The following is a 26,921-nucleotide window of genomic DNA, read 5'->3' on the forward strand; positions in this document are numbered from 1 at the left end:
AGAAAACTCAAAGTATGACCTCAACTCACATTTTTCAAATGTCAAAAATAATGTTTCTTCTTTAAGATATTATTACCTAAAGACCCAAAAGGACTTATTAGAGAACCCGATGTTGGGGGGCTCCATCCACATGGCCCCCCGGTCCTCCATGGATGAGAATAAGTCTACCAAGACCTGATCTGCTTGGAGAGGAAAGGTGGCCAATCTCTCAAAGGAGAAGGGCCCAGAGCCTTTTCCTCAATGGGCTTTTATTGGGTTCAATTTGCACAGGAATACAGGGCGTATATGTAAAGCTCATCAATCATTGTCAGGCAGAAATGATTAAATAATAGATAACATTCAGAGAACTCTGAGGGCTTATTCTGAGTCACGGTCAGTTAGCTAAAGGGCCATAAACCTTTGGGAAACAAACTCATTTTATGCTTGGACCCTTATCAGAAAACTGAGCACTTTCTTAGCAAAGCAGGTTTCACAGGATTTTATGTATTCTTTCTTACGCCTGATTGCCCCGGGGAACCGCCAGTTCCAGCACAGGGCTGCACCACCCTCTAGCATTGTTTCAGGTTTAAGTCAGGAAGGGGACGTAAGATAGCCAAGAGATGAGGAGACTTCTTGCAGACAGAAAGAGGACTCAGGCTATGTCAAAACTGAGGGGTGAGGGTCCATCACCCCCTTTTTCTATAGCCTCCCAAGTTCTTCCATGAGGGCCCCTTTGTGACCATGGCTGTCTTAGGTCATCCCTCCCTTGAGGAATCTTACCCGTCATTGGCTAATTGGTCAGGCTCGGGGCCAAGCAGAGTAAAGTAAAAGGGGGCAGAGGCAGTGCCCCTGCCAGGATGATAAGTTTTGTCTCCTTAGTGGCTTATGGTCCCAAGGTCTCTCACTCAGCCTTAGCCATGGGGGGTTACAGCTTCTGAAAACAGGCAGGGAGGTTCCCAACAACCCAGGCTGGGGATTACCGTGCAGCACTGTGCTGCCTGCTTGAAGGCACTCAGGGTTGTCTGTGCCACCCTCCCCCATCCCCGCCATGAACAAATTCCAGATGTACCACCTAAAGGTATGACGTTCTTCCTTCCTCATACCTGCCTACTTTCCTCCCTCCCTAACTTTCTTATGCATCATTCAGATCTGCCGTTGGGCATATGGTGCAAACAGCCATGTTTATATAAAGTGTTCAAGAATAGATTAAGGTGAATTTATATATGTGTGTGTATACATATATAGACACACATATACATATATAGCTTTTACAAATCAAATATGATTTTGAACCTAATCAAGTTTAAAACAAAAAGATATTTTAGATTGCTAACAGAAAAGCATGCAGGCTGAACTCTCCTAAATCAAATATTTGCAAAAGAATATACAGGCATACCTTGGGGATTTTGCAAGTTCGGCTCCAGACCACCGCAATAAAGAGTCACCGAATTTTTTGTTTCCCAGTCCATGTGTTTACCGCATCCTACGGTCTATGAAGCGTGCATATAGCATTTTGTCTAAGACACAACGTACCGGTACATATCTTAATTTAAAAATACTTTATTGCTAAAAAAAATGCTAACCACTCTTACCTGAGCCCTCAGAGAGTCGTAATCTTTTTGCTGGTGGAGGAGGGCCTGGCCTTCAACTTGTGAAGAAAGTGCAGCGTCTGCCGAGCAATGAAACAAGGTCTGCCTGTAACACATACACCTTCTTTCTCTAACTGCACGGGGCTTTTCACATGCCCTGAAGCCAGACACGATACAAAGCCATCCCTCAGCACAGAGGTTCTCAAGATTTTCGTCCCATGGCTTACCTAGAAATGCTGCACCGAAGCACGCCGGTGCGTGGAAGAAGCCACCGTGGTCACGGGAGGTCCTTGGCCTCCACCCTGAGGGGTCGACACCTGGGCACACCTAGAACCCATTTGCAGTCCACCATTTGGGTGAATATGGGAAGAATACTAATGGTCTCGTGATTACTTCAAAATGACAACAAAGACTCCATAAAATCCAACTTCTATTTCTGACCTAAAATCCTGGGAGGAAACAGTGCTCATGGAATGCATTTTAAAAATTTGAATGAAAACCTTAATTGAGACCCATTATTTGAGGGCGCCTCTAACAAGGTCTGCAGCACGAATTCGTCTGGTTCTTTAGTGACTGGCAGCTGTGAGGGTGTTCGTTCTCCCGGGGCCTGCCCCACCGCCCTGCTGCAGCTTTTGTCGCACTCCCGCTTGGATACAACGCCTCTCGCCAGTTGCTTTTCAGTCTGGTGGAGACAATGGGACAGGCGCAGGCCCTTGTGCCTGGTCACTAGGCAACTGGAGAGGGGATCGGGCCCAGAACCGCCCTGCGTGCCTGCTCTGCTGTCCAAGCACACAGTAGCCCAGGCCAAGCACAGCAAAGTCACGTGGGGCAGAAACACACTGCGCTGGGAGGTGGTGGGTCAGAGCCCAGCCTCAGCCCTCCTGTCGATCATCTCAGAAGACCGGCCACATTGCCTTACCTGAGAGCTCAGCTGGGTCTGCCTCTGCATGGGGACCATTCACCCTAATTGGGAGGCACTGATCCTGCCTCTTCGCTGCCCTGCCCCTGTCCTCCCTGGAGAGCCCTGGGAGCCACCTGGGCCACACACGGAGTCCCATTCCCCTTTGGGAAAGTGTTCGACCTCTGGACATCGCAGATGGGGAGATCTGAAAGGGGCAGTTGGGTTTCTCCACTTCAGGGCTGAACCATAAAAGGAGGTTATTATAGACTCTAATTGTCCTCGGCCCCAATGAGGAAGGGCTTTTTGTGGTAGAATCACCCAAGTATTAGCCCTCGTCAGGGATGGGACCTCAGACTTTCCCACTGTGTCAGCTTAGCTGGCCAGCCCCACATTAATGTAATCAAGTGTTAAAGTTCACATTATCATATACCAAGTGGTGCTTATGCAAATACAGGCTGTGCCGTGAGAATGTGATTTGGGTTTAGAAAAAGGCACCCTTCTCATCCACCCGGGTTTGGCTTATGGTTACTAATTCTCAAACCTCCTGGAGACTCAGGCTGATGAAGGTTTGCACAGACAAAACAGATACGCTTCCTTCCTCCACAGCTTTGATTAGGCCTAGGTCTTGGCTTCCAAACGGTGTTCCTCAGAGGTGCCTTTGGGCCACCAGCTGGAGTGTGGCAGCAAAGCGCTGGACCCCGAAGTCTGTCTAGAGCTGCTCCTCTTATGTGTCACCTGTCTTGGACTGGTCAGCCAGCTTTTGTTTGAAGAAAGGACTCCAAAGGCCAACAAAGTTTGGAAAGCCACTTGCCTGTACCACTGCTGCTGTGGGTGTCTGTTTATATGTGCATTAGGGTCCCACAAATCCTGTCTGTGCCCTTTTTTAATACATCGGAACCTTTAAAAGGATAAGTCAGGCAATATGAAGTATGTAAGAAAAAGGTGAAACATCTCTTCCCTCCCTGTCTTCCTGTTCTACTCTTTGAAGAAAGCCGTATTGATGAGTCAATACATTTCAATAATTTCAATAATTATCAAATTTTTAAAAAGATTTTGTTTATTTATTTTTAGAGAGGGAAGGAAGGGAGAAAGAGAGGGAGAAAAACATCAATGTGTGGTTGCCTCTTGAACGCCCCTTACTGGGGATCTGGCCCACAACCCAGGCATGTGCCCTGCCTGGGAACTAAACCAGCAACCCTTTAGCTCACAGGACGGCACTCAATCCACACCAACCAGGGCTGTTTCCAAATTTTTATGTCACCTTATAAACTACTGCAACAAATTATCCATGTACCTGAGTATTTATGTATTGATACATTTATTCTGTGGGGTGAATTTCCAAAAGTGAGCTGGCAGGATCACAGGCTATGTATGTTTTCAGTTTTATGTGCTGCCACTCACGTGCATTCTCAAAAGACTGTAGATCACCTCCCACCAGCAGCATATGTTTCCGAAAAGCCCTGGATGTGACTGCTCATTAAAAGTGTTGTGAATCTTCTGTGTAAATAGATGGTATAGAATCAGTGTTTTGTGTGTGTGAATGGGGCCGTTTCTGCATTCGTGTTGTCAGTTATAGTTTCATAGTCGCTGTTTGGGAGGAAGACAGCCATTGGGAACACCCGGCGCAGAGGGCCAGAGGGAAATGTCTCTCGGAGACCGGCCACCGCTCTCTGTTTCTTGCAGTTCACGCCGCGGAAGGCGGGCGCCGGCCGCGTGGTGCACATCTGCAACCTCCCCGAGGGAAGCTGCACGGAGAATGACGTCATTAACCTGGGGCTGCCCTTCGGCAAGGTCACCAATTACATCCTCATGAAGTCTACGAATCAGGTGGGTCCACGTGCTTTCACACCGGTCCGTGCCGGCTTGGTCATGTGTTGGTGGTGATCTATCCAGTGCAATAACATATGTGTACTTTTCTTTTTTTGAAAGAAGCTGTTCTTTTTTAAAAAAAGATTTTATTTATTTATTTTTAGAGAGGGAAGGGAGGGAGAGAGAGAGAGAGAGAAACATCAATGTGCGGTTGCTGGGGGCCGTGGCCTGCAACCCAGGCATGTGCCCTGACTGGGAATCAAACCTGCGATGCTTTGGTTCACAGTCCACGCTCAATCCACTGAGCTATGCCAGCCAGGGCTGAAAGAAGCTGTTCTTAACATAAAGAGGGAAAACACAGGTGGACTCCAGTTGGTAAAGCACAGGGGTTTCTGGTGATGGTGGTGGTTTGTTGCCTCTTGTTTCCCCTCACCCATCTTGGGATGGGTACAGGCCTCTGTGGGTTGCCTAGAGGTGAGGAGGTGCTTTGGAATGAGGGGCTCATTAATATGGTAAAGCTAACTGTCCCCCCAAACAGATACCTGTGGACCTGAGTACTGGCCCCTAAAATGGATAGCCATGGACTCGAGTCATTACTGCATTACCCATCCCCTGGGCTAATGATACAGTCTTACTTTCTAAGCTTCTTGTAGCTGAGGGCCTGGCTTTGGAGACAGCCAGCAACTGGGAACAGGGATTTTCACCGACCCTTGGTGATAGCACCTGAGGCCCTTGGGTTGCACAGCAGGAGAATAGGTGGGAACTGATGGATGCCTGGTAAGTCTAAGGAGCTAAGAACCTTTAACCCTTGGGGACTGAATGGGGCCTTGAGAGTTAATATGTCTGTCTTCATTCTAAAGTCAGAGGGGGAGTTTATACAGAGAATGATCAGAAATAAGAATATTTTTTGTTTATTAATAAATATTTTTATTTTATGACTAAGAGTAACAGGCATAGGAGAAATTCTTTTCTTAATCAAAGCATGAACTTTGGAGACAGCACAACTGATCATCAGTGGTCTTCCTCCATCAACCCAGGCTCAGGTTTTTCACTTTGTCTCTTTGTTCCTGCTTCTCAGCATTCTATTTTGGGTAAATGTCCAAAATTCAGTTTGCAGCATGAATACAGTGGAAGTCATTGAATTACCGTATTTTGCCATGTAAATGTGCTCCCATGTACAATGCGCACGCATGTGTTGTGCACATTATACATGGGATTATTATACCCATTATTATACCTATGGTATGTAATCATTATACCCATGTATAATGTGCATCCTTATTTTTCCCTCAAAAGTTTGGGTAAAAAAAAGTGCACATTATACATGGCAAAATACGGTAGCATTACTCGCAAGTGACAGGTGAGAGCTAGAGGTACTAAAATGTTTCCAGGAACAAAGAGGCACTTAGAAAGTTGGGTGGCAGAATTTGAATAAAACTAAATAACCTTGCCTCCAGTCGCCCACACGGTGCGGTGCCGTAGACTGTGGCAGCGTGCAGAAAAGCAGATCAGAAATTCAAAAACAAGTGTGAGGGAAGGAGGGAGGACGCCTTTGTTCAAGGGAACGGGTGAGTCGGCGCTCACAGCCAGGGCCCCCTTGTCACAGATCACTTTCCCTTCCCATCGTCGAGGGACCAGATCGGTACCAACCAAACACATCTAACAAGCAGTGACGATGATGAATCCACCGCAGCTCCTGGGGTGAGCTGACAGGTGGGTCAAAACGACCTATTTAGAAAGTCTCTGCGATCGAATGGAAAAGACCATTTCTTTGTAAGTTTCAGTATGTGTCTTTTTTCGTAAAGAAAGTGAGAGCTCAGATACCCAGGGCTTGTGCCTCTGTCTTCTGCCATGGCAGGGATTGGCCCAGGGTCACTTGTGCAGGACACTCACTCTGCCCTGCTCTACCACTTCCCCTGGGAAACTGCCGGTTAATGGACCCTCCCACCCCAGAGGGGCGCCTGCGGCCCGCTGCAGCCGCCCAGGATGGACATACATAATTAAGAACCGTGTTTGGTAACCATGGGGACCAGGAGAGAGGCCATCTTATAATGAGCTCTTTTGGTGGAGTTAATAAATAGGTCTCTTTGAACAGATGGGATCAAAGAGAACTCTTCCTTGTGCTGGTTTTTTTCTTCTTTTTATTGAGGTTTGAAATACATACTCTAAAGTGCACTAGTCTTAAGTGCACAACTCCATTAATTTTTTACATGTGTACACCCATGTAATTACCACACAGGTCCAGCTATGGAACATTTCCAGAACCTCAAAAGGTTTCTCATGCCCCCTTCCCAGTCAAAACCCCGCCCCTCTCCCAGGGGGACACTGAACTCTAACTTCTATCACCATTGATTTGTTCTGCCTATCCTTGAACTCCATATACATGGAATCATACTTTGTACTGAATGTTCTTTCCTAGGCCTTTTTGGAGATGGCTTACACAGAAGCTGCTCAGGCCATGGTCCAGTATTACCAAGAAAAGTCTGCTATGATCAATGGTGAGAAGTTGCTCATTCGGATGTCTAAGAGATACAAGGAGCTGCAGCTGAAGGTAAAGCACTCCCTTGTTCATTCAGTCATTCAACGAGCACCAGCCGAGTGCCTCCTCCTGGTCAGGCACTGTCTGTCCTAAGTGCTGGCAGGAAGGAGAGGCCAGGAAAGATGCAAAAATTGCCCACCACCTTTGAGGATATCGCATGGGAAGGCAAACCATTATAACGTGGCAAGAAACGTGCTCATTGATATACATACAAAATGCAAAGGGATGCTTGAGACAGGATGACTGGCTTCCTGGGACCCACAGGAGTTACAGGGGCGTCTCGGAAAATAAAGACAGAAGGGAAAGGGGCTTGCTTTTCAGAGGCGGAGGTTCTAGGCATCAAACCCTGAGTATAACCTCCTCCTCTACCCATGCAGGCCTTCAGTAACTCTTGTCCTCCATCACCCTCCTGTCCTCTCATTCTCTCCTCCATTCCCTGTATTTCTGTCTTCACTGAAATTCTCCCAAGCGGCACATGACTGAATTGGCCACTGTCAGAACTCGGGGATAAATTCAGATAATTCCAAATAGGGCTTCTGTTTTTATTTTAGTTTGTCCTACATTTGTCTTTTCTTTGTTTCACTGTGAAGTACAACATGCATACAGAAAAGTGACTAATCATGCACTGCACTGTTTAAAAACCACTAATGGATGAAGTCCCATAAGCCCTGTAAAACCACCACCAAAGTCAAGAAACAGGACACCAAGAGCCCCAGAAGGCCCCCCCGAGTCCCTCCCCACACTCAACCCCCCCCCTCCACTCTTGAGACTTTGAGGATAATCATTTCCTTCAACTTACAGTTCTTCCACCTATATCTGCCTTCCATAACAGTGTAGTTTAGTTTGGTCTGTTTTTGAACTTTATGGGAAAGGAGTCTGTGTTCTTTCATTCAACATTATGCCTTTCATCTCGGGTGCATCTCTTTTCATTGGTGTATCAATTTCTATTGTGTGGCTCCAAATTTATTTATCCATGCCCATGTTGATGGACATTTTGAATTCTTTCCAGTTTTGGGGTGTTAGGGACAATGCTACGGTGAACGTTCTCAAACATGTCGTCCTGTGCACGTGTACACCAACACGTACATAACTTGGGGAGTAGGATTGCTGAATCGTGGGCATGCATACCCTCAAATTTGCTGGATAGTAGCAAGCTCTTTTCAAAATTAGTTGTCCTACATTTGTCCTCCTACTAGTAGAGTCTGAGAGCTTTCAGTGGTCCACGTTCTCACTGATATTTTGTCTTATCTGACTTTTTAATTCTTGCCCGTCTGGGGAGGGTGTGATGGTTTATCATGGTTTTATTTTTTATTCCCGCTACTGATTGAAACTGAGCACTCTTTTACATGGTTATTGGCTCTTCCATGTGGATCATCTCGGGTACAAGGTTTCTTTTGAAGGCGTTTGCCCTGCCTTTCCTTTTGGTGCTTCTTTTCATGGTCTGCAGGAGTGCACTTAACTAGAGCACTTAACCCATTTGGATTTATTGTCGTTAATGCTATATTTGTGTTTCAGTCTACCTTCATTTTGTGCTTTCTGCTGTCCCATGTAATGGGGATTTTCCAGGTCACTTCAGCTCGCCCCACACTTCCCTGGGGTCCATGCTGTTGAAGACCCACAGCCCTCAATCTGCCTTCAAGGCTGACGTCAGGAGACAAAGGCTGGGTGGCTGTTTCTGGCCGGGGCAGCGTTCGGACAGGTCTGCACATGTAGATCGGGTATATGTCAGCCAGTCGCCAAAGCCCTGACTCTGCTTTGCTTGCAGTCTTCCTTCTGGAGTTCCTTTGCCAACAGTTCTGGCAGAACCTGGCGGTTTTTTCTGACTAATGAAAGCATGTGACTTTTCTCAGCGAAGTGAAAGAGCCCACCCCACTCTCCGCCCAGCCAGAGTTCCTGTCCTCCCTCCCGGATTCTCCCCGGGGGCTGGAGTTGGGTCTGTGTGCTGCATTGCCAGTGGAGTTTTGGTCTCCAAATAAAGTGTCGCTGTAATTTCTAATTAAGATTAATAGCAGTACGCAGCCTCTCCAATTAAGGCGCCGAGGCACTGCAGGACGTTACCCGGGGAGGTGGGTAGTTTGGGGTGGTGAATACACCGTGGATTAAAAAGTCATGTGGTCCAAACTTGCGTTCAGCCAATGCTGTGCCCGCTGTGGGCAGCAAGCGGGCAGCACCGTGGATGGGGAGGCAGGAAGCGTGTGGAGCTCAGTCTGGTGGGAGAAGAACAGGCAAACCTCACCACCCACACCCTGTGAGCTACGCCGGACTGGAGCGTGGAGGTGCCACCCTAGGCCCCACCCGTCCCTGCTCTGATGAGCTCGGACAAGCTGCTTTACCTCTGAGCCCCAGGTTCCAGGGCAGTAAAGGACCTCGAGTCCTTTGGTTCTGAGCACTTTTTTCTTACATTGTCTCTTTGAGTCTCACACTCCCCCTCTCCTGCGAGGTGCGTCCGGTGGACAAGAACAGAGATTATAACAGTACAGCAACAAGAACACGCGTAGGTGGCTTTGCCTGAGTCCTGGTACTCTGGGTCAAGCAATGTGCCAAGCGCTTTACGTAAATACCTTATCTCCTGTAATTCTTCCGTCAGTGTTGTCAAACAGGTATTGCTAACCTCACTTTTGCAGGTGAGGAAACTGAGGCTCGTAGGAGTTCGGTCACTGGCCCAAGATCATAGTTACAGGAAGAGCCAGGATTGAAACCTAGGACTGTTTTGGTTTTGCACCATATCCGCACCTCTATACTGTATTATTATGATCTCCATTGTCCACATGAAACATCAGAGAGAAATGGGGTAATTTGCTACAGTCACCCAGCCAGTATGCAGCAGTAGTATTCTAACGGAGCTTCTCAAACGATTCTTGTTAGCGTTCCCATTCAGTAGGTCTCAGGCAGGGCTGTGATTCTGCGTTGCTAACAAGCTCCACAGCCGCTGATGCAGCCGGTCCTCAGAGCACACCTGGAGCAGCCGGGGTCTATCTAGAACACACTGTTTTCTCGCCTTTCGTAGGGGGTTTCGGCTCCCCAGAGCTTTCCTGCTGCCTCTATGTGAAAGCGCCTCAAAGCATGTTTCAACTACATACCAATGCATGCCTTATGGTCCCTAAGTTGACATCAGCTAGGATTTTCTCTGCAAGGAATGGAAATTTGTGTCAATTAAGCAAGCATATTGACTAAGGGGAAAGAAAAAGGAAGGAAGGAAGGAAGGAAGGAGGAAAGAAAGAAAGAAAGAAAGAAAGAAAAAAAGAAAGAAAGAAAGAAAGAAAGAAAGAAAGAAAGAAAGGGGGGAGGGAGGAAGGGAGGAAGGGAGGGAGAAAGAAAGAAAAGGAATTTATTGGCCCGTGTGAATAAAAAGTGCAGGAGTCGCCCTGGCTGCAGGTATGGTTAGAGTCAGGGCCCAGGTGATGGTGTTAGGACTTGGCCTCTCTCCACTCTGCTTTCTGCTACCGTGGCTTTGTTTTGGGGTCTCCCTGGGATGGCCCAGGGCAGCCCCAGGCTGTCTCCTCTAGGTGGCGTGATGGCTTCGTTGACTTCAGCGGCTCTGGCTTCTCATCCTCCCGTTTCCTTCAACCAGAGCGAGCCTGGCAGCTCCCGCAGAAGTCCCGAGAGTCACTCTGATCGTAGGGCTAGCTTAGGACACGTGTCCTTCCCTGAAACAATCTCTGTGGCCAGGGGGTGGCTGTGCAGTGACCGGCGAGGTCCGTGTCCCCTGCTGCATCCTCGGGGGAGGGGCGGAAAAAGGGAAATGACTGCGGGGGAGGGAGACAGCCAAACACCGTATCCATCCGTGTGTCTGGGCCCCAGGAGCCACCACGTGGGCTCCACCAGGGCTCGAAGGGCAGGGGAAAGTTTGCCTGGGCCTTCTCCTCTAACCTTAGCTTTTGCTCACTGGGCAGAGTGGAGGGGGAGAAAGAAGAGACCTTAAGGCCCTTTTCATTTCCTGTCTTGAGTGTTCCTCATGCCGTAATGCAGCCTCCCTGAACACTGTCTGTGGCGGAGGTCCTAGTCCTCAGGGCATTTGGGGCAGGACCCAGGTCCCATGACAGGTATCCGACCAGTGCATGGGATGGACGAGACAGAAAGTCTTTAGCAACAACAACAAGTGGGTGTTTTTCTTCCTGCAGACCTGGACAAGAAGACTGAGTTATTCTGTGGTTGGTTCTCTCAAACTTCCCCGGAAGGATAGGATCTTACATGTGGAGGGGAACTTGGGACAATTGAAACCAGTGCCTCCCAGCCACTGCATCAGAGAATTGCCAGGGCAGTTTTTAGGTCCTGCCGGAGTTCCCCTTCAGTAGGTTCAGGGTGGGACTGAGGCTCCTGGGTGGTTTGGGGGCAGAGGGCCTGCTTTTAGAGCCACTGGCCTTGCCAGGCCCCTAGCCACAGAGAGGGTCTCCGGCCCCGGGCAGCAGTCTTGGGAACGGTCCGTGCTGCTCTCAGGAAGATGAAATCGGCAAACGATGACCGGGGGTCTCCTCCATGTAGGACTATGTGCTGAGAGCTACAGTGGGGATGAGACATGGCCTCACACGGGGACAGTTTGCTGTCTGACTGGAGAGACAAGCTGTTCTTGTGCAAAACGATACAAGATTTCAGCATGTGTGCATAAGTACAGAAGCTTCTAGAAGCTCAGTGACAAAAGGCAGAGTGACTTGGTTGTGTCAAGAAGGGAGAGATTACTGAGCAGGGCCTTGAAGAATGAGACAAAGGACCCAGACAGAGAGGGGCTTCCAGGTGACAGAATCGGGTGGGAGGTGGCACTGAACACAGCCCGGGCGTGGTGGCAGTGAGGCTCTGAGGGGCTCAGGGCTCCTCTGGAAGGTTCCCGCGTCTTCCTGGGACCCCTGAGGCACGTGAAACAGCAGTGGAGGGGTCAGAGGGCAGGAAACCCTCTCGCAGCTCCTTTCATGTGGGTCCAGCACTTGTGGTTTTGTCCGCATTGCCTGCCTGCTGTGCCCCAAGGCTCCCGGTGGACGCCAGATGGGCCCCGTTATCTCACCCTCATCACCCTAGATGAAGTCAGTGAGTCTCTCACAGATGGCGAGCCTGGGCCCCAGGTGACCCAGCCAGCTGGCGGCGGAGCTGTGGGGCTGCTCGTCCTGGGTGGGGATGCTCAAGCCTTGGTGCCTCCCTCCGGGTGCACCAGCACTTACCTAGGACCACATGGGGCCTGGCATCTCTCCCTTGTCTCAAACGCAGCAAGATGACCGTGGCCACTGAGCACTGGGGATGGTCCCCTGGGGAGCTGTTGGGCTGCATCAGTGTAATCACAGAAGGGATGAAAAAGATACTACGTCTGGGATTTGCTTCACAACACTCCATGAGGGGGAGGGGAAGGGAGTGGGGGTATGGGTGAAACGAGAGTGGTCATCCTCCTTGGTGATGGAAACAGATTCGTGGGGGTTCCGTATACCATTCTCTCTACTGCTGTGTGTATCTGAAATGTTCTGCAGTGAAAAGGTACCCAGAACATCAGTGTAGACCTGCTCCGTTCTCTCCTATTTTTACTTTTCTGCAGCAGTAACTCTTTATTTTACTGGCCCCCTGTACACCTTTAACCACAGGAGGACGCGGCCAGGCCTGGAGAGGAAGGGTGAGGACTTCCTTAGGGCTGTGAGAAGTTGATTCTGGTATTTGAGAGTCTTTGGCCACTTTTGTCCCTTTCTCGGGTCTTTGGGCCAGGGAATGCCATCAATTTGGAATTATGACTTCAAATAGAGCAGCTGGCCGCTAGTGTTCAGGGCGGGAGGGTCACCATGCCAGTGACCAGCAGCCCTGGCCTACGGTCTCTGCAGATCGTCCTGTGCTTTCTTTGCTGCCCCGTCCCTGCATCTGTCCTACTATGCCCCCTGGAACGGTTACCAGGGGGCACCAGCTCCACACGAGGCTCTGTGCCGGTGCCCGCTGTGCAGAGACCAACGACCCGATGCCTGCCTCACTGGGAACGTGGGACCCGAAGAGGAGTAACCTCAGAGGGCACCGGGCTGACAGTGGCCTCGGGAGGATGCGCTGTGGTTGGGAAAATAAGGGCAGGGACACATTTAAGCCAAGAAGAAGCTGGTCAAGCCCCCAAAGAACTCGAGGTGCATCTCTTTGACCGCCGGGGGCCTGCATGGGTCACTAGAGGGTGTTTCCATCTGTGGTGCCTGGTTGGCTGGCTCTGCCCCTCCTCGGGCAGCACCCCAGAGGTGAAGGGCACAGTTCCTCTCACCCCAGGCTTTCCTGCACCTGGCTGGGAGGAACAGTCACGAAGACTTAAGATTGCAGAAGAGCAGAAGAAACGTATGGAGGACTTGGAGACTCTCTTTGCTACAGAAAGCCCCCCACCCAACCCCCTCAAGGAATTCATTTGTTCTGAAAAGTGGCTGGGGTCCCTTTAACCCAGCTTGAGGGGTGCATTCTTTAGCCCTTGCTGCTTCTGGCTTGGCAGTGCGAGCCATGGATGAGGGACCCAGGATGGGGCCTCCCCATCCTGGGGAGGTGACAGCAGATCCATTATGCGACCCTGCCCTTGGTCATGGTGGCTCCTGCCCGCTTTCCCAAACGCCGTTCGCTCGGGTGTTGGCCTGTGTGGAGGCCGTGCTGCCGCCGGTCTTCCGGGGACCAGCCATGCCAGGCTGGCCTTTCCCGAGGTGATGCAGGAGGCAGCTCCCATTTTGTGTCCTCAGGCGGGGGGGAGCAACAAGAAGACCTCCAGGTGAACCTGCTCATTGTACCCCCAGGTGGTGACAGACAACCCTGGCGGAAGGACAGGTGGTCTTAGGTGGGGTGGAAGGAGGCATCCTGGGAGGCAGCCTTCTCCTGGGCCCTGACCCACAGCCTCGGTTTATTTCCTTGGTTGGCCTTGGGTCTCTGCTTGTGGTCCAGGTTAAGCTGATGAGGGGGTAGCTGACAGTGCAAGCCTTGGGTGGTCTGGTGACCTTGTGGTGACACTGTCATACGCTCATAGAGGGTCAACCCTTACAGCTACGATCAGATGGAAGAGACCATTTGCCACAACCCTGAGGCCTTTTTTCAGGCGGGTATCCTGACCAGTGCTAAGTTCCCGGGCCTCTTCTTGAGCAGAGCTGCCCTGGCTTCTGGACCTCCTCCTTCTCGACCTCAGGGGAAGGCATCCCCGGCTTCTCCTTGTCATTCTTTCCTTTTGCACTTCCCACAGACAGGAGATCCCTGCCCGGCGTGCACATTTGATGTCCCTTCCCTGTGTCCCAGCCCTGACCTCTCTCCCTGAAACCACAGGAAACCAACTGCTCCTTCTTTCTCTCCCTGACTCACATTTCCCCAGCCCGCCCCTGCGTCTTGGCGCTGACGCAGGCAGAATTCTCCGAGGGCGCAGAGAACTCTAGCCCCGCTGGTCCCGCGGCTCACGGCACGTCTCTGGCCCTGGTTTCCCATCTGTAAAGTGAGATGTGTGGTGACACCTCACATTCGTATCGTTCTGAGATGTCACCATTCTTTGTAAAGCATCTTTAAAAAATTGAGGATAAAAACAGCCGTGGATTAAATTTCTTCATAAAATTCCTCATCAACAGTTGACACTGCAGACCAATGTTTTTTTTTTCTTGATTTATTGAGATGTAATTACACAGCATAAAATTCACCCTGCTCTGTACATTTTAATGGAATGGATGGATTCGGTGTACTCTTTTGGAAGATGCTCTCGCCTTTATTTTGTGCCTATGAATTTCACCTTTTTTCATCATTTATTTCTTATTGTTTTGTTATTTTCCATTCTGGGTTCAGGAAAGGGCTTTGGTTGGGATTTGGGGGCTGGGGTTGGTTCTGCGCTGGCACAGCCACCAAACCGTGATTTCTGGAATGGGTGGGGCCTTTGGGCACCTGGCATCCTCCGCCGTGAACCACAGCTCGCAGCCTGTGCTGCCCACCCCCCCACAGACGGACGCTGAGCACCAGACAGACCCTCTGGAGGAGCATGCCGGAGCAAGGGGCTGCAGGGGTCATGGGAAGGATCTCGCAGTTGAAATGCCTATTGTCAGTCCCAGTTCTCTAAGGATCTCTACGACCTTGAGTGTGTTCCTCAACCCAGCACAACTCCAGGAGTCACCGTCTCCGTGGAACACAGCGTGGCTGGTGACTCTGGCCTCGTGCAAGGCAGAAGTCCGCCTCAGTCCCTCCGGGTCTCACCTTTCACGTGTGTAAAATGTAGAGGCCACACTCAGTGATTTTCAAGTCTCTTTCCAAGTTATAAGGCCTGCCTTCCTTCCTTCCCCCCCCCCGCCCTTCTTCCCTTTTCCCCTTTCTCCCTTTTACATCTCGATAGTTTCTTTTACTCAGGAAGGGGTGGTAGGCAGGTGGGAACAAATGCTACTTTTCCCCAGCACGTGCATGGTGAGCACCAGGCTCCTCACCCCGCCCCCCAAGCTCAGTGGACGCCCTGTCCCCCGGACCACTCAGCCCACCGCGGTTCAGCGTTTGCTCACACTGCTCATCCCCTGGGTTAAACTTTTTTTCCCCTGAAAAGGCACGTTTTCCCCATTGGCAGACTGGACGATGAACCCAACTCCTAGCTACTTCGCTCTGGTATTTGCAAGGCTCTCTCTGGTCTGACGGTGACCTCTCTCACTTTGCCTAGAAACCTGGGAAAAACGTGGCGGCCATCATCCAGGACATTCATTCCCAGAGGGAGCGGGACATGTTCCGGGAAGCAGACAGGTGAGGCCCCCGCCCCACATCTCAGGGCACGCACGGGCTGGGCAGCTGGAACTTTCTCCTCTTTCTCATTCCGGAAAGGTTTTCATTCACGCCGTGCCCCGCCCTCCCCTCCCCCTCCCCCACACTGTCCGTCAGCCTTTCTGGACGCTACCTTTCCATGTGCCTGAGAAAACACAGAGGTCCAGTCAGAAGTGCTGCTCGGGTCCAACCTCAGGAAAATGCAAGATGCTAAGCTTCCTCTCAGCTGCTCCTTCTTTGTTAGAGTGTAGGAGGGGAATCTATTGATAATTGGCTCTAAGGGGCAAGTCTGTACTTCGCTAAAACAGCCTGGAAGTGTGTGTGTGCACGTGTTCTATTCAGACCCAGCTCTTGATGTTTCATGGCTAAATGCAGGTGTAGGAACAGGAGTGGAAATGCTCTTCCCCAAAGCAGTTACTGGGCCAGTCGCTGTGAACACTGAATGCATTCAGTTTTCTAACTGAAGTTGTGACCGCGCCAAGCTGCGGCTACAGGTTCGCCACTGTCAGTGCCCTCCGGAGACAGTTGCTGTGGAGAGCCAAGGTGGAGAGCAGCAAGCAGGAGTCGGCCCCGGCCTGCTTGTCTTGGGATTCTTACCCAGGCCTGGCACAGGTGGCGCTCTGACACCGCTGCCAGGGGCTGAGCCTAGGCTGTTTCCCTGGGATGGGTAAGGCCGCCAGGTCCTGGGGGGGCCGCCTGGCCCTAGGGGGGCCGCCTCTCCATGTCCCCTGGTCAGTGAGGGCTGCATGGTTTTCCTGGGTTTGGGAACCAAATGAAAATTGCCCATCTTTTTAGAATATTGGGTATGCGACTCAGTTTACCTGCTAAATAACTGAACAACCTTCATAGTGTGTGTGTGTAGTGGGGGGTGTTATTTTTATATGTAGCTGTTTAGGTTTGGGATTTTTGTTTCTTTGTGTGTGTGTTTTAAAGATTTTATTTATTTTTTAGAGAGGGAAGGGAGGGAGAAAGAGAGAGAGAGAGAGAAACATCAATGTGCAGTTGCTGGGGGCCATGGCCTGCAACCCAGGCATGTGCCCTGACTGGGAATCAAACCTGCGACACTTTGGTTCGCAGCCCGAGTCAATCCACTGAGCTACGCCAGCCAAGGACTCTTTGATTTTTTTAAACCATGATTATTTGCCTTTAAAAAAACCTGTGTAAAGCCCTCCTGTGCCTCCTGCAGTTCTGCGGTGGGAGGTTGGGGGTGGGGCGAGCTAGGAGGTCTTGCTCAGACCCTTAGGCAGGTTTCTGGGGTCATTTTCTGGATTTTAGTTTCTTCTTCGAAGAACTACCAGGTCGGTTCTCTAAGGTCTCTTCCAACCCTCAAGTGCCTTCCTAGTTCTTTGGTTGTGGATTCTCTGAGCCCGCCTTCCCTTCCTCAATGCCCCCTTGCCCCCCGCCCCCAGCAGCTAGCCCAGGATCTGACAAACTGAGAAGAAAAATAAGGAAACTGGAGGCCCAGAGGTCACCCTTATGCTGACTGGGGTCAGAGGTGGGGGAGTGGCTTCACTCTTGTAGCCAAGAGGCCAGCTCCCTGAACCTGAGGGCTAGGCAGCCTTGCCCACGTCCCCACCTGCACACCCCAGGAGAGCTGAGCTCCCTTCCCAGAGGAAGAAAGACAGGGCTGAGCCAGGCCAGGTCGATTATTCCCTGCAGTTCCAGGAGCAGGGTGAGTGCAGGGGCAGAGCCTGTGCTGGGGAGGAACCCCTGCTCCTGGGCCCCAGGCGGGAGGAAGGCTTCCTGCTGGGCTGCTGTCTGTGTGGCCCGCACAGCAGCGGCGGAGAGTGCCCAGCCCATGGCATCGTGGGTAGTGCTTCTATGGAGAGCCTGGGGATACCTGGGCGCGGGGCTGGAGAGGTGCAGACTCCAAAACCCACGCCTCTCCCTTGCTCCTTCACAGGTACGGCCCCGAAAGGCCACGGTCTCGCAGTCCCGTGAGCCGGTCACTGTCCCCGAGGTCGCACACTCCGAGCTTCACCTCCTGCAGCTCCTCCCACAGTTCCCTGGGCCTCTCGAGGGTTGACTGGGGCAACGGCCGGGACTCCTGGGAGCACTCCCCCTACGCCAGGAGGGAGGAAGACAGAGACCCGGCGCCCTGGCGGGAGAACGGGGAGGACAAGAGGGACAAGACAGACACGTGGGCACACGATCGCAAACACTACCCGCGGCCCCTGGACAAAGCCGAGTTGGAGGAGCGCCTTGAGGGCACAAGGGGCCACCGAGACAAGCACCCGAGGTCTGGGTCCCCCAGCCCTCTCCACGCTGCGTCAGGCTACAAAGGTCGGGACGACGGCTACTACCGGAAGGAGCCCAAGGGAAAATCGGACAAGTACCCGAAGCCGCAGCAGGACGCCCCCGGCAGGAACAAGAGGAGAGAGGAGGCCAGGCTGCGGGAGAGCAGACACCCCCACCACGACAGCACGGGCAAGGACGATGGGCTGGAGCCCAAGGTCAGCAGGGCCCCTGAGAACACCAGGCCCAAGCAGAGTGAGAAGAACAGAACCAGGAGACCCGACAAAGACCAAGAAGGAGCTGCTGACGGAAAAGACAGCGGAGTGGCAGAGAATGAGGTAATGACGTAATCTCCTCCCCAGGTAAGGCGAGGCAGGCCCCGGGGATCCTTACGTTAGCAATAAGGACGGTGAACATCGACCCACGAGGGAAGCACTCAGTGAATGTGTACTCTGGGCCAGGTGCTGTGGTAAACACTTTTTCTCAGTCAAGCCATTGAATCCTCAAGCAAACCTGTGAGGTAATCACACCACTGATGTCATTATGACCCTAGGGGAAGAGACGGGGGCGCAGGGAGCCTAAGTCAGCTGCCCAAGGACAGACAGCCGGGAACGGCAGAGCCGGCACTGCACCTGGACGGTCCGGCTCCAGAGGCGATAGCACCCTGTGTCTTCGCCAAGAGGGAGGGAGGGGCGTGATGCAGGGGTTTTTGGTGTTCCTGTTTGTCCAGGGCGGATACCTTGAGGTGTGTGCACCTCCAGACTCTGCCCGGGCAGAGCAGCTCTTTGGTCTGCTGTCTTCTCTCCTGCCAAAAGGATCCACCGATCCTGGGCCTTCAATGGGAGGCGGTAGAGGAGAAGCAGCCACCCCCTCCCTAAATTAGACTGAGTGCCCAGGGTGTGGCGTGTTTCTCTAGGCGCTGTCCGCAGTGTTTTACTTCCACTTTAACAAAAATGCTCTGCAGGTGGCTGGCATCTGTCACTGAAGCCTGTGGAAGGGCTTGTGACCTGCTGCGTGGCTTCAGTTCACACCGTGGGTCATGGGGAAAACAGCTCAGGGTGTGTCCCAGGTGCACAGTCTAACGTGGCGTACACTTTCTTCTTGCCAGAACTACCTTTGTTTAAGTAGAAGGGGAATAGTGGAGGTGAGGGGGCCTGCACAGAGAACCCAGTTTTTAAAATCCTACAGGCACGCCTCCTAGTCTGACCCAGGTGTCGGTGACCACATTAAGTCCAAATAAGGAGCCCGACTCTCATCTCCATGAACACTGAAGGGTCCCATCTTTGGCCGGTGTTTCAGCATGCCACTTTGCCAGGCAGTGTGCCAGCACGGGGTGGGTGGGGTCCCCAGGGGAACGGGACACAGTCCATGGTATGGCAGGGGCCAGGCGTAATGGTGGAAGCAGATGCACAGAAACAGTTTACATGCAGGGGCACCCATGCTGCTGGAGTGGTGGCGCAGGTGGGCTGCTCTGCGGGCGGCTGACTGTGGGCAGAGAAGGAGACATTTGAGCTGAGCATCGAGAGTGGGGAAGAAACAGTTGGGGAAGCAGCAAGGGCAACAGGGAGAAAGACAGACTGGCTTGAACCCCCGCCCCACCCAAGAGACTCGGCAGGACTGCACCTTCAGGGCATATCCAAGGGTAGTGTTTTTCAAAAGTAAAATCTTGGCTTTCGCGCAAACACAAAGTGGATGCATGTCCAAGAGGCTATTTAACTCATTAATGAATGAGGGAACCGTGAGATGCAAAAGCCAGTTCAAAGGAAAACCTGAAAATCAGGCAACATGTAGAGGCAATCGTGTAGAACGTGGACATGAATTTGCCAACAGGGGCAAATCTGACCTCTCTCGTAGGGAACCTGGGACCAGATAAAATTGCAGCTCCTCCAGATAAGATTCCTTTGCATCTCTCTGGACAAGAATCATTTGCTCGACTATCAGTTATCTGCAGTTTACAGAGTTGTAAAACAGCTCAGTTCAAGTGAAGGCACAGACTCCGGTGGAACCAGATACCCTGAAGGGTGTGCTGGTGAACTGCCCAGCATTCCATTGAAAGGACACCCACTGATCTTTCCGCCCATCTCAAAGTGTCCCACGGTTTTTTTCCTGGCTGGCCTAGCAGGAGGAAGGTCAGGAGATAAGACTAGGGGATGGGTAGGGGGGACGTGAAGGACCTCCTGTATCTCGCTGATGACTTGGACTGGCTCCTGAGGACTTGTGAACAAGTGGGTGTTTTTAAGAAGAGGGTACTGTCCTCCCTCAGTGTCCCTGGGAACTGGTTCCAAGAGCTCCTGCAGATACTAAAACCTGAGAATGCGCAAATCCCTTATAGGAGATGGTGCGGTATTTTCATATAACCTATACACATCCTTCCGTATACTTTAAATCATGTCTAGGTTACTTATATAATACCTAATACAGTGTAAATGCTGTGTGGATAGTTGTTATGCTGTATTCTTTAGGGAATAATGACAAGGAAAGGAAGTCTGTACATGTTCGGTAAAGATGCAACTACGTAGCATGTGTCAACAACAATGTAACTTTAGTTGTTGAGACTTTCTACCCGAGGTTGGCTACATCTGCAGATGAGGAACCTGCAGGCACAGAGGGCCAACGGTATACGCGTGGAGGTGTCCAGGGTGCTAGTCACTGGTCAGTGGCTCGAGGAAAGGCACAGAGGGGCGGAGAGCAAGGGCTCACGTTGCCAGTTGAGAACCACCTGCCCCCACAGCAGAGGTGGAGCCGCCCCTTCACACTCCTACCCGCACGTCTGAGACTCCTCCTCGGTAACCGAGTTTCTCCTGCTGTTAGCCGCCTTTCGCTGGTTTGCACCACCCTTGCCCATTTAAGGGGGCTCACATTACAGCTCACCCTGAGAGCCCCTGAAGCAAAAACGACCCGCAGAAAGCCTCATGGGCTTTCCCACCATCCTGTCCCTCTCATGGGCTCCGTCTCTCGTAGCCTTGGAGAGGGGTCAGCAGGGACTCGTTGGGGGCGCCAGACAGATTGGTTCCGTGGGTTTGAAGCCAGGGAGTCCAGCGCTCTTTGGTGGAATCACAGCAGAACAAAGGGTTTTCCTCCCTGACCTCAGACTCTATTATGATCTTAGAACAACCCAGATTCCCACAGGGCTGCCCGGGACTCAGATAACAGGCAGAAGGGACGGGACTTGGGGAACAAAAACCACAGGGCTGAGGACAGTGTCCTCGTCCTTCTTCCAGTGTGCCAGGCACCTCCCACGGCCGGGCCCTGCCTGGGAGCCCCGCCCACCAGTCCACGTGGGTCCCACCTCCCCTCCTCTGTCTTTGCTCATTGGCACATTCTCCACAAGTTTATCTTGGCCGCGACACACAATCACAACAACACACTTCTGTTTCTTCCCGGCTTTCCTTTCCTTGGTAGCAGCTGTCTCCTTCTAACCTATCCCCTCACATCTCTATTTATTTTGTTAGCGTCTGCCCACTGCCCCGCACCCCCATTGTAACCTCCACAAGGGCGGGAATTCTTGTCTGCTGTGCTCACTGCTATGCTCCCAGTCCCCAGATTAGCGTGGGCATTCATTACACACTTTGTTGAAGAAACGAATGACCGAACCCAGACTCGGGAGGCAACGGCCTGGCTTTTGAGAACCAGGTCACGCCCTGTTCTTCTCTCCCTCGGTTTTCTTGGTTGTGAAATGGGTGTGACCACAAGGCTCTTGTAGGACTTTAATGAGCCTGTGCTTGTTAGAAACCCTCTGGGATCTCGCTGGAGAAGCTGGTGCCGGGGCTGCTCAGCGTTTGTGGGTGGCCAGGTCCACGCCTGCCTAAGAGCCACCCCTGCCCACAAGAGCATAGCAGGGAGGGAGGAAGTGAAGTCACTGCCGCGGGAGAACGTGGGAAAGGAGCGCTCCTCCACCTTACTGGAAGGGGGACCCAGGGTTACGGACCCAGATGCCTAGAGGAGAGAAGCCAGGCGGGTGACACAGACCGGGTCACGTGAGTGAAGCCGGGTGGAGAGAAGGGGCCGTGGCAGGTGGCGGGGGAGGTGCCTGTGTGCTGGGAGCAGACAGCCACCGCCCCGCTCCGTTCCGTGCCTGCCGTCCAGGAGAGCGCGCCTTGCGCGGTTAGGCCTCCCGTTCCTGAGAGCAAGACCCAAGTCCAGATACCTGTTGAAATTTCCCCCGTGTTAGAAACTGTGTAGACCGAAATGTGTCCTGGGACGGAGGGAGCCCAGAGGTCCCCAAAGTGCAGCCGCCAGCATAAACCCTCTGCAGGAGGGAGAAATAGAAAACCACTGGTTCTCAGTCCAGAGCTCAGGCAGAGACCCGGGCACACGGGGAGGCAGCTGCAGACTTGTTATCCGTGCCCCCTCTCCTACCACTTCCCGCCCTTTCATGGGCCGATACCCGTGGAGCACCCGGCACTAAGGCTCGCTGAGAGTGAAGCTGACATGACCCCCGATGTCCTGGAGCTCATGGTCTAGTGGGAAGACATACTAATTCAATAATCCCTCAAGTGAGTACGAGAGTGTCAGTGTGCAGTGCTTAGGAGGAGAGGGAGGCACACACAGCGGTCACAGCCTGTAACCAGGCAGCAGCTTCCCTAGGTGAGGATGTGACTGCTGAGATTTGAAGGTATGGTGGGTATTTACTGGGTGAAAAGGAAGAAGAGAAGAGAAAGGAAGCGCATGTGCAAAGGCCCAGGGGCTGGAGGCCAGTGTTGTTGGAGCAGCACTGGGTGAGAAGGGTAGGAAGCGAGGCTGATTTTCCAGCAGCGGCTGTATCATGTGGGGCCTTGGAGGCAGGTGAAGGGTTTTTATTTATCCTGAGTACAAGGGGAGGCAGACGAAATATCTGAGCTAGAAGGTGCAGTGGGGGCCCGGTGGCTTCTGCATTTTGGAGTACTAGAGCAGAAGGTGGAGACCCAGTAGGAGGTGGCTTATGGAGGCCATAGCCCTAGGGCGGTAGAGCCCTGCTTGCAGCAGTTGGGACCTAGTATCTCGGTCCCTGAGCTGGTACAGGCAGGGGGCGCATTGGCGCCATTTGTCTGTTTCCCTTAAGCTGCTGCTGTCACCTACCCATGGCCCCAGGGCCACAGGGGTACGGTGGGTAGCCGAAAGGCACTGCCATTTCCTGTGCCTGCAGGAGGCAAAGCAGGGGTCTGCCTGCTAGGGGGCTTCTGGCCCAGCCAGGCTGTCCCTCCATCTCCCGGGTTGAACTGGAGAGGCTCCCTTTACTGTGTTGACTTAGGCGCGTGGCTGCAGTAACTGCTTGGGAAGGATGCGGGTTAAGTACTTGGACAAGGGGAGGTCACGGATAATTTATTCGGGGAGGTAAAAATAAAGGAAAGTGGTCCCCGGTTGGTAGAAGCTGTGGGTCCTTCTGGTGGCTGAAAAGGCATTGGAGCTGCCGTGCCTGTAGGTTAACTCAGGAGACTTGAGCAGGGATTTGGGTGGGGTGTTGTGCTCCAGACACTGGAAAGAGTAAGGACTTGAGGGTTTCCACTGTCTTCCCCTGTGCAGTAGTAACTGGTTAAACCAGTCAGCCCTGAGCTCCTGCCTGCACCAGCTGGCTCCTCGCAGCTCCGGAGGGGTGTGTCTGCTCTTAAGAAATCAGTACAGTCACTTACTTCAAACCAACCTCAGCCAGAAGCGTTGAGAAAATGCACTTTGCCCCTGGGAACCCCAGGAACAGTCATGGATTTGGCGGCCAAAATTCAAATCATGGGAGAATATCCTCCCCAAACTGAAATGGGGGTTGCAAAGCTTTTTCTACAGAACACCAGATAGTAAATATTTCAGGCTGTGTGGGCCAAGGAGTGAAATGGAGGATATTATGTAGGTACTTATATAATCATTTAGAATGCAGCTATTTAAAAATGTGAAAAGCATCGTTAGTTCACAGACTACAAAAAGAGGTGTTGCTCAGATTTGGCTCGAGAACTATAGTTTGCTGAGCCCTATTTTAAAGGCTGATGAGAGACCCTAATTCTCAACCCAGACATTGGCTATCAGTTGTTCCGATTCCCCTGACATGAGCATTATTACGAGGGATCTCACTGGAGGGAAGGGATGGCCAGATGGGGCTGTGGCTGTAGGACAGAGATGGGGCACAAGAGAGGTGAGAGGGGTGCTGGTGGCTGACAGCCCCCTTCGTACCCATAAGGGGCCTGGATGTGACATTTTATGGCCAGGCCACATCTGTTGGGGAGATGCACCCTGATGGCTGTGAACCCCAGGGCTGGTTCCCCCCTGGCCCCTCAACAGGTTTCGCAGCTGCAAAAAGTGTTCAGTTGGCCAGGGGTTTCTGATCATTTAACGGTATCAACGCAGCCATTAAGACATTTCTGAGACTCTGTTTGTCCGTGTGACCTTGAACGAGGTCTGCTTAACCTCTCTGCGCCTCCGTTTCCTCATCTGTAAAATGGAGAAGATAATAGCACCTGCCTCCGAGAGGTTTTGTGAGGATAAAAGAAGTCTGTGTGCAACACACCCGACAACTGTTAGCTGTGCCCGTTGCCCTGGCGTTCCTTTTCTCTGTGCCACTGCCGACTGTTGATTCCGTGTGTTCTGTGCTTCCTTTGGCAAGGCCGGAAAAGAGGGCATGGAAGAAAGCACCCCATCGGTGGGCAGGCAGGAGAAGGAAACAGAGTCCTCTGATCCAGAAAACACAACAACAAAGAAGGTAAAATCGGTTGGTCCCAGATGCCGACGGGGTAGCCCTTTCTGCAGAACGAGCCACTGGGGACCGAGTTACAGGAGCCCCTGTCCTGTCCCATGATGCTCGGGTGCCCGCCGTGAGGGATGTGCTCCAGACCCCACTAGTGGCTCCATGATTGCAGCCGCCTCCCCGGCATTTCCTGGAGGAGCGGCTCTGCCGGGCCCTTTGCGTAGTCCTGACCGGGAGACCTCAGCCACATGCCCGGACGCTGCCGTACTCCCCGGGCAGTGGGCTGTGCTCACAAGAGAAAACATGTGCCCAAAAAAGACTCGGGCTTCAGAGCCAGGCTCCCAAAATAGGCCGGTCCCTTGGGAGGGGCTGGGACAGGAAGGGGGAGCTTTGGGTACTCGGTCTGGAGCCCTGACCTCAGCAGGCCCAGGCCCTGGGATTAGCAAGATATCTCCTCTGCTCGTAAAGATTATTTTACATAATTAAAAATGAAAAACCCAGTGACAGTGCTGGGGCTGCCATGGCCCAAAGAAATGTCCTTGGAATGTGGCCAGCTTCGTGCCTTGTGGGTCAGGAGAGGTGGAGAGATGGGTATCGCTGGCCGGGAAGCTGATCTCCTAAATCTGGCTGCTGGGCCCGTAGGTTGCTGGGGACACCAGGGGGAAGTGTTGGGGGGGGGGCTACTATGAGCCAGGCTGTGCAAGCTGCACCCTTGCTGGGAGAGGCTGCTTGGGGGAGTTTCAGGGGGCACTTTGCTGCAGTTCCATTTGGTGATGCTTTACCTGCAAGGGGACAGCTCCAATACTTACAGTTTATAACTTAGTCATGCATGCATGCATGCATTCATTCACTCAACAACAACGTACTGAGTTCCTGTGTACCGGGGGTTGAAGTTCTTCGTGCCATGCTAAAGATGGTAGATTAAGCATTAAGGGCTTCTTCCAAATCCTGTGCTGTTTTGAGCCTCCTCCTAGGGGTGAATCAGTGATGTGGGACTTGAGTGGTCCACAGCTTCTGATTACCCAGGAAGCGTTCCCCGGTAAAAAAGTAAGAATGCTCAGGATGGTCCTGGTGGGAGGCGGCCTGGGGTTGAGAGTCTTGTGCCCTCTGGTCGAAACCTCAGCCCCGCTCCTCAGGCACCCTCTGCCCTCCCTTCTGCGTTCTTCTTCAGGATGGAGATTGGGAGAGCGGGAGTGAAGCAGAGGACGAGAGCTGGTACCCCACGAACATGGAGGAGCTGGTGACCGTGGACGAGGTAGGGGAGGAAGAAGATTTTATCATGGAACCGGACATCCCAGAGCTGGACGAGATTGTGCCCATCGGCCGGAAGGACAAAATGTGCCCAGAAACATGCCCCTATGTGACGACTGCCTCACCCCTGGACCTAGCCAAGGATTTCACCAAGGAGGGGGTCAAGGCCATGGGTAACGGGGCCACGGAAACCAGCCACAAGCCTCCCAGAGAAGTGCCTTCTGCTTCCACGAGCTGCCCCAGTGACATGGACGTGGAAATGCCTGGCCTAAATCTGGAGGCTGAGCAGAAGCCAGCTGAATGCGAGACAGGCCTCGCACTGGCGGGTTCAGATTGCTACGAGAAGCAGGCAAAGGGAGCAGAGAGCTCAGATGTTCGTCTGTCCCCTGCACTCCAGCAAATGTCTTCCCCCAAGCCAGCGGAGGAGAGGGCCCGGCAGCCTAGCCCATTTCTTGAGGACAGCCAGGCCAAGGGGACTCCTGAAGATGGGGCCCTTGCAGGCAGCCCCGTGGAAGAGAAAGCCAGCCCCCGCACCGAAACCGACCTCCAAAGCCAGGCTTGCCAAGGAGTGTCGACCCAGGGTAACTACCTCCCTTTTCTCCTGTGTGGTTGGGTTGACGGGGCCCCGGCTCACCGAGAGAAGTGAGCAGGCGTGTAGAAGCCAGAGTGAACCTAAGAAAGGTTTCAGCCTGCACTCAAGCTGGTGCAGAAAGCCAGCTCCTAAAAGCCCGGCTAAACCGTTTAGAGCTTTTAGGCAAATGGTGCAAAGGAAATCAGATAGGAGATCACACGTTTTCTGAGAAGCAAGCTCAGATAGGACAGATTTCTCTGAATTTATGGGAGCCCAGATGGACTCTGACAACTAAAATTAGCCAAAGCTTTGAGTTATCAGCTAAAGTTCCTGGGGGCAGCCAGCTGCCTCTGTGCCTACGAGGCAGCGGACCACCCAGGCTGTTCCTTCCGTGAGGCCCGAGGCAGGGAGGGAGCAGGAGCGGGGGAGGCCCAGCAAGGAGCGGGCAGAGGGAAGAGTGAGGGGCTCACTAAGGGGCCTGGCCGGTCCCCCTTCCTTCCACCTCGGACCCACTTTTCCCCAGGGCCTGATGGCGACAGGAGACTTGTCCCAGGACCTCCTCTGCCTCCATTGGAGGTGATGCTGTGTCTGTGCCTGGCACTATGACATCATGAAAAACAGAGTTTAAAATAGGCTAAGCCCTGTCTCCTCTGCCAAGTGGAAACTAAGATCCATCAAGGGCTCCGGGGGCAGGAAGGAGGAGTAACCCT

At 52.5% G+C, this 26,921-nt stretch overlaps 1 protein-coding gene across 1 annotated transcript in view; it reads left to right on the top strand.

Moving 5' to 3' along the window:
* The window catches only part of RBM20 (RNA binding motif protein 20), a 182,700-nt gene that overhangs the window by 140,719 nt on the left and 15,060 nt on the right, over positions 1-26,921 (top strand). The window contains exons 6-11 of the mRNA XM_045854240.1: positions 4,153-4,296; positions 6,698-6,829; positions 15,408-15,487; positions 17,409-18,078; positions 24,309-24,404; positions 25,561-26,221. Coding sequence (XP_045710196.1) covers positions 4,153-4,296; positions 6,698-6,829; positions 15,408-15,487; positions 17,409-18,078; positions 24,309-24,404; positions 25,561-26,221 — 1,783 coding nt within the window. The remainder of the gene's footprint in view (positions 1-4,152; positions 4,297-6,697; positions 6,830-15,407; positions 15,488-17,408; positions 18,079-24,308; positions 24,405-25,560; positions 26,222-26,921) is intronic.

The sequence above is a fragment of the Phyllostomus hastatus genome, unplaced genomic scaffold (assembly GCF_019186645.2).
Source record: "Phyllostomus hastatus isolate PE091 unplaced genomic scaffold, TTU_PhHast_1.1 phas_scaffold_1066, whole genome shotgun sequence".
Classification (NCBI taxonomy): Eukaryota; Metazoa; Chordata; class Mammalia; order Chiroptera; family Phyllostomidae; genus Phyllostomus; species Phyllostomus hastatus.